The sequence below is a fragment of the Alosa pseudoharengus genome, unplaced genomic scaffold, assembly GCF_046254945.1.
Source record: "Alosa pseudoharengus isolate Yale_2024_CS ecotype anadromous, Long Island Sound unplaced genomic scaffold, YU_APseudo_1.1 YU_APseudo_1.1_scf_2, whole genome shotgun sequence".
Taxonomy (NCBI): Eukaryota; Metazoa; Chordata; class Actinopteri; order Clupeiformes; family Clupeidae; genus Alosa; species Alosa pseudoharengus.
Window position 1 is genome coordinate 28,317,766 of NW_027468663.1, and position 15,684 is coordinate 28,333,449.

Sequence of the window (15,684 nt, forward strand, 5' to 3'; positions counted from 1 at the left end):
AGTTTTCAAATGGCTGTACAAGTAGTGTATAGTGCTGTCTTGAGCGAGTGTCACCGACCTGACTTTTTTTTGCACTGGAAAACACTGAATGAAAACATGACAAAGCCCTTTGACTATCTTGTTCATAAAAGATGGTGTCAAGACTTTTCATTTTGATGACACTGACAGTTTCATTGACATGAATACTTGCTTTTGAGTAATGGACTATCCACTTTGAGCAAGTGACGTGCTTTTGCAGGTTATCCACTAGGTTTTGCAGTTTGCACTAATTGTTTTGAGAAATGCACTAACTGCTGTGCAAATGTTAATAGTGATTTGATAACAAAGCGACTGAGAAAAACTGTAAAATATATTGTATGCCTGATACACATACATTATGCATCCATTGTGTATATGTTCAGATATATAATGCTGTTCCAAGGACAGTGACATTTAAACAAGTTAGAGTGAACGGGACACCGTATTCAAAGTAGACCTAACAATGGGCTTTGAAGCACCGACTATCGATAGGCCTAAAGCAGTGACATCACAGGGTGCAAAAAGAAGTGGACATGGTGCAAAGAGCAGGAGTCAGATGGAATGGCAGAATGTGAGAGGTAAGCCAATGCAGAGAGAGAGGGGGAGAGGAGAGAGACTAAAAGAGCAAAAGAGATAGGAAAAGACAGAGTGTTATAGATAGAAATGGATGGATGTAGCGAGTTTAATGTAAGTCCATCAAGAAGGAGAGATAGTCAGAGCACAGCAGAAGACAGATTGTAAGGAAGGTGAAGTATGGAGATGGCAGTCAGCAGCACAGATGCAAATGGGGAAAGAGATGAGGTGATGCAGCGCTCTCTCCCTCTCTATCTCCCTCTCTGTCCCGCTCTCTCTCTCTCTCTCTCTCTCTCACTTTCTTTCTCTCTCTCCACAGACACCCTGCTGTCACACAGCTCATTCATCTGCTGCTACAGAGATATTTCCTCAGAAGGCTAGGAGAGCTGTGGGGGCACTGAACCAGAGATGAGATAGATGATAGATAGATAGATAGATAGATAGATAGATAGATAGATAGATAGATAGATAGATAGATAGATAGAGTTTTGTTAAAAATATAGAGATGTATGTTTTTCTCATAATAGATTTGCTTCCCTTCAAGGTTGGATTTTCCTCATTGTTTTTATTGTGAGATTACAATAAATCATCAAAAGATTATTTTGTATACCTGTTTTTAGTCAACTTTACCAAAAGTGCCAATAATTATGGAGGGTACTGTAGATGGGTTGAAACAACTGAGACAGAGGTCCAAAAAAGACAAAAACAGATAGAGAGGAGGAATAGAAGCTGTGTGAGACACGGAGATGGGGAGGCAGGTGAGCAGTCGAACGGAGGTCATCAGGGTCAGCTGGGACAGGCTACTGTGATCATACCTGTACACTGCAAAGGATCATTTCCTGCTAAGTGGACAAAGTTTACTCTCGCGTCTGATGTTACCCTCACGTTTAACATCAGACTGTTCTCTAAGCACCTTTACAGGGCGTCTGCGAGAACGGTCATTACATCTGAGTTGATGGCCGCAGAGAAGGACTCACTAAGAGCACCTTCACAGTGCCTTATCAATATATGCCCAACTAGGGATGTAACGATTACCGGTATAATGGTAAACTGTGATAAAAATGTTGACGATAACAATTACCGTTTTCATTTCAAATATCATGATTATCACGGTTGATTACCACAGTGTGGAAACCGTGTGTTTAATCCTTCCCAGCTTCATCTGAGCCTGCTTTTGACATACAGTAGGCCTGGTACAATGAAACAAAACTGGTGCCCTACTGATTCTGTTATCTACCTGATGGATTTACCCGTGATTCGGATTTGGCTTCACCGCAAAACATGCACTGTATCATGTAGCCACTCTGCGTGTTTTTATGTGTGTGTACATAAAATCTATTCCACTCATGTTATCAGGAGAATACCGTAGCCTAAAGTTTTATTTTGAACACTTACTTTGATCTCACTCAATGGATCCATATAACAGAAATAGCAAACTCCAAGACATATATTTTGTAAAATAGTAAATGCTGTCACACTTTTTGAAACTATTTCAGCTTGTGTAGGCCTAATAGTGCTTTCTGAACATATTGAACACACTTTTAAAAATACCGCGATAATACCGAAAACCGTGATAATTTTCATACCGTTACATCCCTACGCCCAACAAACAGCCAATTTCAGGCACACACCACTAATTATAGTAGGAACAGAGCATTATAATCACACATGGCTGTCATGAGATTGCTCATTTCGAAGTTTATGCACTGGGGTAATTGTAACATTCGGAGCGAGATCAAATCCTGAAACCAGTAAGGCCCTCATGGCAAGCTGTATGAATTGTGTTAAATCTGAGAGGACTTAAAGCTCCTGATGTTTTTGTGTTGTGGCTCTGTCAGGAACACAAGCCTCTTCACCACTTCCTGGCACTCTGAGAGGTCAGTACAAAAACATAACACGAGGAGGAGCACAGTGGACTACTTGCAGCGACACAAAATGATGGAACACTCTCATTACGCTCTACGTTTGTGAGAGGATAAAGAGAACAAAAAAGGGAACAGTTCCTTTCGCTCAATTGGTTGAGCAAGCAAAGGAACAAAGGTCACGGTCACACTACGGTCATAGGCTCCATAACCTGGGAGGTCACGTACGTATACTGAAATCAAATGGTTTACTGTTGGTGTTTACAATGAAACGTCCACCTGCACTGTACACTGCTTTCAGTAAGCATGTCTAGTAAACATAACTGCACAGTCAATGTACACTATATGTTTAGTTTATGCACTGAGGTGCATGATTATTTACATAATACATGCAAGATACTGCACTGTATATGAATAAGACTAAACTTGCAGATATTGCAGCAAAGTGCCTTTAGAAAAAAATGAACCGCTGGAGGAATGACTGATGCTTGCTGACGAGAGGATGACAGGATGGGGAATAGAGCAGCGGAGAGGTGGGGGGTGAAATATGATAACAATGTGTTTTTAGACTGTATAGCACCCACAGGCGTTGCAGAGAAAGAAAAAAAAAACAATGGGCATATGGGACAAGAGGTCTGAGTCAGCAGGGTGATGTCTGGCACGAGGAAGGAGGGAAGCTGTTCTGTCATCCCCTTCATTTAGAAAATGTGCCTGCGCATGTGTTTCTAGCTTTACTTTCTGTGTAATTGGTAAGTGTTAGCTCTTTAGATGGGTAACATTGTCGCAAAGTTTTAATGGGTGTGGGCTTTAAAAATCTGTGTACAGATCTGTGTTTTTGTGTTTGCCCGCTTGTGTTACTGTAATGTGGGTGGTATTTTTCTGGCATATTTTCAGGCTTTTGCCTTAAATGGACAGGACAGTAAGGATACAGGTAGTGATGTGGGAGGAAGAAGATAGGGTGGGATTGGGAAATGACCTCAGGTCACAGTCAAATCTGGATCCCCGTGGGTACATATCTGGATGTGGTCAGGATGCTGTCACCTGTGTCCATAGACTATATAGTTAGTGCTACATCTTCCCCCAGAGTGTGTGTGTATTTGATTTGATGAAAAATCATCCTCATTGTACGGTATCACAATACAGCACTCACATGATAAGCTGTAGAGCTAACTGTCAGGTTCATCTAGCAACATTTTTGCAAGGGAATGTGAAGTTACATGTAAGAGTCCTGTTGAGACAAATATGGTGATATGTGGTGTGTGCGTGTGTGTGAGAGAGAGAATCAAGTCAGAATATACTGTATGGGTGTGCATGTGCAATGTGTGCACACATAATTTTGTTTCCATTTGTATCAATTAATTTGTGACCCTCGTGCTATAAAGCAAGTGGTATACAGCAAGTCAAGTCTGATAGCCATATGCCGGTCTGTGGGAATGTGACAGTGTATAGATTTGTGTGTAGATATGATATACAGTAATTCTGCATGAATCAATCTTTGTCTTTACACAATTCTGACACAAATATGCAATTCCACTCTCCCTGAGAGGCTAAGTCCTGACAATAGAATAATTATGTGCATATGGGCCACTAATTTAAAAGACCAATCAGCTGACCACTCTAAAAGACCACTCTGCTCAATGGGTGCTATCTTAAGTGTAAGTTAGTGTATGGAAAAAGGGTGCTAATTTTACTGCAATTTACAAATCCATGCCAAGTTATGACTCAAGAAAGCACGTTGCCCGTGAGGACACATTTCCCTGCAACAACGGACTATAGAGAGCTACGCAGCAACCCAGTCACCAGAGCCGCGAAAAGGCAGAAAGTGGGTAGCTAGCAGTTTTAAACACAATCAATCGTCCGACCAAAGCATGCGTATTTCTGCATCCTCATTTAGCCTATACAGCCATTGACCTCAAGCCTGAAACAGCGTAACTTTACTAAGGAACATCAACGCAAGATAAATGCTGTCTCAGCAGATATGTGGGTGTGTAGCTTATCGTGAACCTCAGCGCGAGGATGACTTGGGAAGTAAGGGTAGGAAGTAAAGCGGCAGCTGCTGATAACCCAACCCTAGTCTCGCTATCACTCTTTCTCTCCCTAGGGAGAGATGCTGGAAGTAAGCTATCGGTCAAATAAAGTTCTGGCATACGTCCAAGTTGGTGTGGCCGCATGGTACTTGTGGAACACATCGGGGTCCCTGCTGCAATGTACAAAAAGCTCGCACAGCACAGCACCCGTCCTAAGTGGGAGCTTTCCAGTTGCGCAGTCCACTCTGCCGAAACGACTCCTCGCTGCTGAAGCCAGTCAAGCACAAACTGCGATGCGTGCAATCTAACTGCCTCGGAACAACACTTAAGAGGAAAAAATTAGCTTATTTGTATAGCATCTTACCTCCTTTATCCATTTCCTGAATGTGTTTTGTCCCGTGCCAGAAGAAGCGGAGCAGTGAGTTTTGTGGTTATTGTGCTTTGCCAGTTCGGGATGCGTCTGCACTCTTCAGATTTGGCAGAAAACCGGATACTGAGCCTCTCTGTAATCGATCAGCAAAGGCGACTCGTTATAGAATCGCTGTAGCAACGGCAATATTTATGGATGTGTGTGTGCCAGAGAGTTTTTATTTCAGAATGGGGCGGGCTGAGCTTTAAAGTGTGACGGAATGTATGAGGCTGCGATGAAGGTGTGTGTGTGTGTGTGTGTGTATGTGTGTGTGTGTGTGTGTGAGAGAGAGAGAGAGAGAGAGATACAGAGAGAGATAATTACCTGTATGGGAGCGGTGGTCTCGGCAGTCTACTGGAGCTGTCCTTAAATTGTGGTGCTGCAGCTTTCTGGAAAAGTGTTAGGATAGTGACGTCTGAGGATGACGGCCTCTGAGTTTCAGAGACTTATTAACAGACTTGCTATATGAAAAGTGCCCCTGTCTCATGAGGCATTGGTGTATTTGCTAAGATCTGCAAGAATACTGTGCATCAATAATGTGAACTGTATGTCTATTTTTATTATGCCAAGCATGCCTTTTAATGCTATAGCTAAGCATTTTACCTAATTATTTATTTATAAAATGTATGGTATGTGGTATTTTTTCCACTCTCTCACACACACACACACACACACATCAGATGCTTGTGTTGGGTATTACTGTAGTGGGGTTTAAATGTTGTCCAGATATTCAGAGGCAAGAAAGACAAGCACCACATGTCTGTTTATCTTTGGGTAAAAAAAGAGCGCTATAAAGTATTATCTAACCTAACTCATTGATCAAGCTCCAGAGAACACTCTTGTCAGCATTATGCAGGGACACTGAGATAACAGCTTGTGTTACTTCAGATGTTAAAAAAAGAACTGGTTGCTGGTATAAGATATTTCTGCTCTCTGCCCTGAAACAGGAAGCCCAAGGCCATATCTAGCTCACCTAAGCATGTCTGGAAAAAAAAAAAACACACAAGCTATGTAATGGAAGGAGTGTAATTGAGCAAAATATTTGGTTTATAACTATTTGTGGCAGGCACGCAGGGGCGAGGTTATCAAACAAACTGAAGAAGATAGAGACAGAGGAGAGATAGAGAGAGAGGTGGAGCAAGAGACAGAGGCAGAGCAAAGAAGAGAGAGGTGGAGCGAGAGAGATACAAGGACACGGTTGTCAGCTGAAGAGGGAGGCAGAGTTCACCAATGAAGATGGAGAGAAAAAAGAAATGGCAAATGGCTGAGGGATATAGTGACTAATAAAGATATATATATATATATATGTGTGTGTGTGTCCATGTGTGTGTGTGTGTGTGAGAGAGAGAGAGAGAGGGGGCCTATATTTAGATTTCAATATGCCTGTTTTAATTCATATGAAAATATGTAGTTGAATCCACAAATTATTTTGTTTATATTTTAAGAACATAAGGAGGGAAACATTTGCGGATTTTAGGTATTTTACAGTATGCCTGAGGAAATGCTTCTCCTGAATTAATGTGATCAAGTGCAGTGTTTAATATCCAATACACTTCCAACATTTTTATATCCGTCCAGGAATTATTTGTATACTGTCAAAGATTAAAACATTTTTACTCCAGTATATTATAGTTACTGCGTCTATATTAAGCACAGAAAGTGAGTGATAGGCCCAAATTAGGTAATAAATAACTAATGAGAGAAGACAGAGAGAGTGTGCCTCAGACGTATCCAGAAAGAACGTTTCACGGAGCAGCCTTCTGCCTTTGTTCCAATCATATCTGTGACCTGAAACCTCACATAGTGCCATTAGACAAAATGTGTTCACCTAAACATTGACACAGCATTACAATATGACGCTAACCGCACTGCGATCTCTATTTAAATAGGCTGTCAGCAAATGTTTTCTGGTCATTTTTGCAAGTGTGTGGTTATTTTTAACAGTGCAGAATAGGCAATATTCATGGTGTGGCTTCAGTGACAGGGCCAGTTGGTGACCATGATGAAATGCAAGGGGTAACAGCACGGGAGGGCTGTGTGGAAGGATGTCAGTGTCTCACAAGATCTTGCCTGAGACTGTCATGAATCCTGTATATGCTGCCTAAGGTGGAAAAGTACTGTAATATTGCAGTGAAATTTTACCTCAGCTATTCGATCCCCCTGGGGATATGACCTAGTACATACCAAGTACAAGTATTAGGAAAAATGTAATATAACCCAACAAGGCCTGAGAAGTCTTAAATAAGGGTTTTTATTATGGAGAATGGTGTCATTTTAGACCTATACCCATGATATGAGGCAAGCTTCCCCAAAAGACCGCTCAGGAATGCTGACATCAAAATTTTCTTTCTGACTGAAAACCAAACCATCACCACCTCTTAAATAATCTGATATTTAATTGCTCCTTGAGGGTGTCTGTTGGTGCAACTGAGACCAAAGGTCACCAATGGCATTTGAAAGGTATTACAATAATATTTGCCACAATATCAGTTTGCAGCAATTCAATATCTGTATCCTTGTCTGGCACAGAGAATCCACCCAAGGACACAAAAGACCGGATTAACTATTCATTTCAATCATTAAAAAAGCTTCATTGCGCAATAGTTATAAATGCCAAGTCATAACTTAATACAACACATTCTGACAGTAAATGTTTGCTTGTGCATGATAACATGTGTCAATGGGTATGATAATTAATAATCAGGTTCTTTTTACTCAGTTTACAAAAAGGAGGTTTTAGTAATTGCACTTCAGATATGACAATAACCAGATGCTCACCAGAGCTCTAGCATGTTTTGGAAAAGTTCACATTCACACCAGAAATGGGCTGTTTTAGAGGCTAATGTTTACCTACAGTAACAACATGGATTCATGAGCCTATGTACTTGGTTAGCAACATTATTTGGACATAGAGTACACCTAGACTTATGGGTTAAACTATGTTAAAAGGAGAGAATTGTCCTCAAACACAGGTCAAGACGATGCACGTGAGCATATAAAGCTTGGTGAGGTTTTCAGAGCTGACCATTTATCACCAGGTAAATACACTGTATTAATTCTCTGTCTACCTGAAAGCAGCATCAGTCTTTATCAATCACTAAACAGTCACTATACACTAACTTCTCACAGTAGACAATCAACTTCATTAATCCATTAGAATCTCCTCATTTTCTCCAAGTACTTTGGATGTCATGACTGTTCGGCATGCTTACGCTTCCTTTTATGGTGACAGACTTGGGTCTAAGAGTGGTGTTCCCACAATAAGGGCAATGTCCAGTGTCTTCTCAACAGTGGCTCCATCTAGGAAGCAGAGAATTTCAAAAGAATTTGTCGTCTATGCGGAAGTGTGGCCTGGTCACGTCGTCGGGGTTGATGAACACCGAGATGGACTTGCCGGGGTTCTCCGTCACCAGCTGCTGCAGCTTCTTGGCCAGTCGGTCGTCGGACTGGTGCTGGTCCCCGGCCCCGAGCTCCGACTGTGGGGAGGGCAGGCCAGACGTGCTGCCCCTCCTCTGGAGCTCCAGGGTCAGTCGGTTGGCAGCCTTGGTGTGTTCGATGGCCAAGCGGAGGTGTTCGGCCGGGTCGGCACGGGCCGAGGCCAGTTTGCGGGCGTGGTGCATGGCCATCTCGTCTGTCAGGTGTTCCAGCATGTTGCACTGCGGGATGAAGTAGTTAGGGCAGTTCTTGTTGACCAGACAGTGCTGCAGGTCTTCGATGAGTCCCAGCAGGAAGTGGGCGGAGTAGTCCTCCTGGGCCAGGTAGCTGGTCGGCAGGCGATCGCAGGCCCACAGCATGAGGCTGCGCAGCTGGTAGGGGCTGACGGCCTTGGGCTTGGCCAGGAGCCGGACGATGATGGCCTTGCACGCCTGGTAGGCCTGCATGAGGCCGGGGGAGATGCACTTCTTCAACTGCACCTCGCTGCGGGCGAAAGAGAGGCGCCACTCGTTCTCTGGCCGGCCCGAAGGCGAGCTTGCCGGCACCAGGTAGAAGCCGCTGATCACCTCCTCCTCTGTGATCTTGCCGTCCCAGAAGTGGTTCTCCATCAGCCAGCTCTGGGCCACGGCTGGCCACCCCTTGAACGAGACAACGGGCACCACATCGTACAGCATGCGGCTGCTGCCCACGCCCAGGACGATGGAGACCACGGTGCCGTTGCGCTCGGCACGCTCCACACGCGGCATCCCACGCTGGGGTTTGCGCTGGACCTCGGCCAGCACCACCGCCACCGACTCGTAGAACCAGTCGGCCACCAGCGTGGGCGAGAAGAAGTAGTTGGTGGCGCCGTTGACGTGGTCGGCCAGCGTGCAGCAGTCCTTCCAGCGGCCGATGGTGCCCTCGTCGAACAGCCGCAGGCTGAGCCAGGAGTGGCCGAGCGCCGAGTGGCGCATGTCCAGCGTGACCGGCTGGTTGCGATCGTGCAGCTTCAGCGCGGGCACCAGCAGTGTGAAGTCCATGTCATAGTCGGTGCCGCGCGAGCACGGGCTCAGCTCGTCCAGGTCCATGTCCACCACGCCCTCACGCACCCCGCCCGACAGCAGGAGGTACTCGTTGGCGACGGGCAGCTTCTGGTCCAGCTTCTGCACCATGCCTGAGGAGAGCGAGAGAGGAAAGAGAGGGACAACGTGAGACAGATGGAGAAAAGTAGAAGATGTGGGAGATGAAAGAGTATGAGTTGGGAGAGTATGTAAAGACAGATAGAGGAATGCATAAGAGAGAGGGCGAGATGAGGGGGGGGGGGGTGTTAATGAAAAAGGTGCATGAAGAGTTCAACATTAAGTCCCTTCAGACTTAGACTGTAGGCAACAGTATCACATGAACCTAAGTCTGCAGTTCGCTGGCAGCCATCTGTTTACAGATCAATAGGAGGACCAGAAAGAGGACACCACTGCTGGGAAAAACAGTCAATCAATGCAGGACAGAGAGTAATCTAAAGAACTTCAATATCACAAGGAAGCTTTTCGCTAGTTTCATAGAATTCTCTCTCTCTCACACACACACACATCCACACAGCTTTATTTTGCTGTTGTTGCAGAGAGAGAATGCTGAGAGGAGGTGCTGTAGGTACCTTAATGTGTCCATGCATACCTAATGGACTTTAAACAGCCTGCCCCCCCTACTAGCAGCTTCCACCTGCACACTCAAATATTTATGCCAGTTTTCTGAAGGTGCCTCTGCCTGTGGACGTCCTGGCTGACTTCTCGTTGATCACCAGAAAGTTCCTTGGGCTCCCACTGCTCAGGTTTTCATCCAGTCAAACTTCTTTGTCATCCATCTTGTCCACTATTACTTTTTTCTTTGTCTCTCTCTGTCTCGATGTTCTCAGTTTCTTTTTTAACCTCCCTGAATGATAAACTTTCTTACTTCATCTTTGCCATTATTTCAGTCACCTTGTTCCCTCTTTGAGCATGTGTGCCTTACGATACACTGAACAATGTGCCCAAGGTGTAAACATCACATGCAAAACACTGAGTTGCTAAAAGTGCAAAGTCAAACGGTGAGGATGTCCTCCTGTGTCTGTGAGTGGGCCATGGTGGCGCCAGGCAGTCAGTGAGGGTAATTACAGCAGAGTCTGCCCCCTCAGGAGAAGAGCTACACTGCAGTTGCACAGCAGCACTCTACACGTGGAAAACACCCCTGCATATTCTATGTGATAAGTGTGACTTTGTTGGGGTTTTGGCTTTAGCACAAGAGTCCTCAGATCAGGTAGGGCTGCATTGTTCACCATAATGGTGGGATGTGAACCATAAGATCAATGGCAACATTCAGTTTAGTTTTATTTGATTTCAGTTATGTCAGTTTTAGTTTCCAGTTATGTTTTAAAATGTCCATGAGACTGAGGCAATCTATCTCTCTTACTTATAGTCTCTCTATCATTGGTTCTTTCTTTTTCCAGGCCAACTTCTAATAGGTTACTTCATACTCAAGATGCACCAATCCGATGATAGTAGTCTGATACTGACTCAAATAGTATGATTGGTGACAATGGGGCTGCAGTTCATGGAGGTAATGTGGCCAATGTACAGGGTCAATCTACTCAAACCTATAACCTAATACAGTTTTTCTCAGTCGCTTTGGTGCTTTTCTCAGATCAGAATGAAAATTCTCATAACTATTAGTTCAACCTCCACAACATTTAGTCATTTGTGCACATCATAGTAGCAATTTCTCCTTCCTCTGAACAAATTGCAAATACTTTTGGACATATATCAGTTGCTTTCATACAATTCTCTGCTGTTTTATAACATTATAATTTGCTTATGTCATGTCAGTCAAAATGAACTATACTTATGGATGCTGAATAGTCGTTCTCAATAAAACTAATAGTCTTCATTTCATTGCTTGAGTCATTTCATACAAAATTGGTGAACTAGTTATCAAATTCTGTCACAATGCTGTAGAATTGCAAAGAGCATATACAGTAAAAATGTGAAACTGAAATTGCAAAGAGCATATACAGTAAAAATGTGAAACATACGTATTCAGTGTCTTGTACTCACTTACTCTCTTAACTACAGCAATGTGTAACTTTACTGTAGTTTTCAAATGGCTGTACAAGTGTATAGTGCTGTCTTGAGCATGTTCAGGTAGTGTCACCGAGTTCTGACCTTTTTTTGCATTGGAAAACACTGAGAGAATAAACTGTCATAATGAAAACATGACAAAGCCATTTGAATATCTTGTTCATAAACGATGGTGTCAAGACTTTTCATTTTGATGACACTGACAGTTTCATTGACATGAATACTTGCTTTTGAGGAATGGACTGTCCATTTTGAGCAAGTGACGTGCTTTTGCAGGTTATCCACTAGGTTTTGCAGTTTGCACTAATTGTTTTGAGAAATGCACTAACTGCTGTGCAAATGTTAATAGTGATGTGAAAAAAGCACCAAAGCGACTGAGAAAAACTGTAACCTATATGTTATTCTATGTTAACATACACGTGGCACATATGCATCAGGAGATAAACACAAAGGGTGAACTGCTTGGAGCTGTGGCTACATCAGGTCTAGCACTGTAAAATGGTACGATGTTAAACTAAAAAAAAAACTGTAACAAAACACTAACAAAACACTGGTAATTGAAACCAGCCACCTCCTCTTATCTCGCTCACTTTAGTCCTTGTTTCCTCTCTTGTCCAGGTATTGTTAACTTTCTTGACCATCACTTCCTTTTTTTAGCCCTCAATTTCCTCTGTTTGGTCCAGGTATCATTATCAATGCCGGGATCACTGGATCCTGCTGAAATCACCAATAGGATGTATTTACTGTTGCAACAAGTTGTCTTTGCCTTTCTCTCTCGCTCTCTCTCTTGGAGAGAATGAAAGAAATAAAATACTAATTTATTCTATTTCTTTCTATACTTCATTCAAACTTTCACTAGTTGATCGTAAACCTTTACAAATCCGATGTAAAAACCATGCTGTGCGCAATAAAAAAAGCACAAAACCACTCAGTCTTTCTCCCCAATCCCCCCCACCCCCCCTCCCACACACACTCTCATTCATGCACTCACTCATCCACATGGTTGCAGCCCCACAGACCCAATCATTCAAAACACTGACTGGCACTTTTGTTTCCGATCTGGTCATTTGCATATCCGGACAGCCAATGGGCTGTGTGGTGCTGCTGCCACTGAGTGCTGACTGTGCCGGGGCCCCTCCCTCCAGGATGGCTGTTCAGTGTGGGAGTGTGAGAACAGCATCTGCTCCACTAAAGCAGCGGATCGCTCACGGGTCAGTAAACAGGGGGTTCCCACAGTCGCCTGAATGCCTGGCTCTTTGCTGTCTGGCACTGGTACACCCACCCACAGGATTGTTGTTACTCCAATTTTAAACTGTTGCACAGTGACCAGAGGAGACCCACTGTGCCTACAACTAAACAAAAACAGACCGAGACCACAAACAGACTTTTACTGGCAAACAGACATTCTGGCTATGTACAATTTTGCACATTGGGAAATGATTCATGACCATGAGCAGAAAAAAAAATCAGACAGTCTCTCCGGATTAAGGTCTGGAGATAAATGTAATATGAAATCTCAGTACAATCTCAGCAATCAGCACAACTCACATGCACCCTAATGCTACATTTAATCTACCTGACAACCTGCTAAACCAAACTCCCCTAGACGCTTAGGTCACTATTTGGGGCACACAGCTAAAACTTGATACTCCACATCCCTCCTGCTAATAAATAGCAACGCTGTCAGCTACTCCAGCACTTCTCTTTGTAACACATACACACAGCATAGCCTACATAAAAGACAACATAGATTTTTTACTTTGACGCTGTACACTATTCCATTATTCCTAAAGTAATGATTATAGCTGTTTTAGTTTTTCCAAGAAACTGCCTCTAGACTGAATTTATTCTATAGTTCACCTATTATTGTAGATAATACCGCTTACTGATTTAACATAGACTATTGAACTGACTGACCTGCCCCTGGTTCTGCATTTGTCCAGTTGTTCTCTGTCCATGGTACTGACCTTAGCGGTATATTGGCTTTACATACACCAGCCTACAATCAACCTGTCCACTGTTTATCAATTTCTATCACTTTTGTGAGTCGACAGGATGAGGAGAAATGGACAAGAAATGTCGCTCTGACAAATTCTATGAAAAGCCCCCGAATCACATTCAAAGGAAGGTCACAGGCGGGTCGGCTATACGTGCAAGGAATTTGATCTCAGTGATTTTTGTGCCATGTCTGAAAATCCGGCTATACAGATTAAGTCAAGCACATCCAACACGCAGCAAGTCCAATGCAACGCAAACATCAAAAATCAAAGCAGAATCGAGCAGGGTGTTACAAAACCCGAGGCAAAGACGCACGACGTATTTCCATGGGTATACATCAATTTGTATGACAACATGGGTCCTATTATTTTAAGAGAACACTGGCATCCTAGTCTGTGTTCCTTACCGAGCATAGAGAAGATGAAATCTTTGGCCGTGTGAATTTCCAGAGCTCGTTGGTCGTCATATTCGCGCTGGTCGTGTTTACTGAATTCTTGGATCAATCTGTTCAATTCTTCTATCCTAGTCCCAGACCTGAAATCAAGCTCGGGATAGCATGTGATGACTCTGTTGTTATTAATACTAGAATTCGGCGTTGCCGTCGGACTGCTGCCAATACTATTGACGGATCCGGCCCGGCGGTTGAGGGCTGGAGCCGCCATCTTCGCAAAAAACAACAGGCACTCTTACGCCCTCCGCTCAGTAGACTATACTGCTCTAGCGGAAGTTTTTCATTTTCCCCCTTAAATAAACCAGGTGGTCTCGAAATCGCGTTGTCCCGGCATGCAATGCATAAGCTATGTAATGCATCGTCTGTAACACCCATGATACAATTTGGTGTCTAAGTGCTAAGCACCACCCTAATGGGTAGCCTACATATGATAAACATCCAAAATGTGCTTATCATTACAGCCTATACGACTGATGCAATGTGTTGATGTTATCCTATTGAAACGTCTTAATTTCATGATTACAAATTAAGGTCTGAGATAAATTGCTTTTATAAATGTATGATTCTAATTGCATATTTAATTTTTAATATTTGGCAAGTTGTAGACTAAATCTATTTATTTATCATGTATCCAATTTTTGGTTATTTGCTTATTTGGTTACTTTCTTGTCTGTCTGGATCTGGATGTGTGCATTGCTTTGAAAGGCCAGATGTCATACTGAAGACACCATTCAGACAATGACCTCACCAACTTCATCTTATTACAGTTTTTCTCAGTCGCTTTGGTGCTTTTCTCACATCACTATTAACATTTGCACAGCAGTTAGTGCATTTCTCAAAACAATTAGTGCAAACTGCAAAAACCTAGTGGATTACCTGCAAAAGCACGTCACTTGCTCAAAATGGATAGTCCATTCCTCAAAAGCAAGTCTTCATGTCAATGAAACTGCCAGTGTCATGGAGTCTTGACACCATTGTTTATGAACAAGATAGTCAAATGGCTTTGTCATGTTTTCTTTATGACAGTTTATTCTCTCAGTGTTTTCCAATGCAAAAACAAAGGTCAGAACTCGGTGACACTACCTGAACATGCTCAAGACAGCACTATACACTGCTTGTACAGCCATTTGAAAACTACAGTAAAGTTAAACATTGCTGTAGTTAGGGGAGTAAGTGAGTACAAGACACTGAATACGTACATTTCACATTTTTACTCAATATGCTCTTTGCAATTCTACAGCATTGTGACAGAATTTGATAACTAGTTCAACAATTTATGTATGTAATGACTCAAGCAATGAAATGAAGACTATTAGTTTAATTGGGAATGACTATTCAGCATCCATAAGTATAGTTCATTTTGACTGACATGACATAAGCAAATGATAATGTTATAAAACAGCAGAGAATTGTACGAAAGCAACTGATACATGTCCAAAAGCATTTGCTATTTGTTCAGAGGAAGGAGAAATTGCTACTATGATGTGCACAAAAAAATGACTAAATGTTGTGGAGGTTGAACTATTAGTTATGAGAATTTTCATTCTGATCTGAGAAAAGCACCAAAGTGACTGAGAAAAACTGTAATTAGACTACAACATGTTTGTCTGTTGATTTACAATGTCACTAAAATATAAGCCTACTGCATTTCTGTAAATACAAAGACAGACAACCATAGAGATTGATAGATATTTAGATATGGATTTAGATAGATATATCTAAACAGATAGATAGATATACAGCACTATACAAAAGTCTTAAGTAGCACTTTTGAAAGCAAAAATGCTGGAATGTGACAATGATTTCTAAACTGCAACAACAAATG

At 42.7% G+C, this 15,684-nt stretch overlaps 1 protein-coding gene across 2 annotated transcripts; it reads right to left on the bottom strand.

The window, feature by feature from the left end:
- Positions 1 to 7,474: 7,474 nt before the first annotated feature.
- mb21d2 (Mab-21 domain containing 2) lies at positions 7,475 to 14,616 on the bottom strand. 2 transcript variants are annotated; one of them, XM_076294408.1, is made up of 3 exons: positions 14,603 to 14,616; positions 13,815 to 14,014; positions 7,475 to 9,477 (listed from the first exon to the last, which is right to left on the bottom strand). In XM_076294408.1, exons 1-3 carry the CDS (start codon positions 14,614 to 14,616, stop codon positions 8,207 to 8,209), a joined length of 1,485 nt encoding a protein of 494 aa, XP_076150523.1. In that variant the 3' UTR covers positions 7,475 to 8,206. The 2 variants fall into 2 exon arrangements, with proteins under 2 accessions (XP_076150523.1, XP_076150522.1); XM_076294407.1 differs by lacking the exon at positions 14,603 to 14,616 and having other exon boundaries at positions 13,815 to 14,070.
- Positions 14,617 to 15,684: the final 1,068 nt, after the last annotated feature.

What these genes read in the sequence shown, in the direction of transcription:
- mb21d2 (XM_076294407.1), bottom strand. Translation starts at nt 14,070, where the DNA reads ATGGCGGCTCCAGCCCTCAACCGCCGGGCCGGATCCGTCAATAGTATT. An exon ending in TTTCATCTTCTCTATGCTCG is followed by an intron (nt 9,478 to 13,814) that starts GTAAGGAACACA and finishes CGCTCTCCTCAG; the next exon opens with GCATGGTGCAGAAGCTGGAC.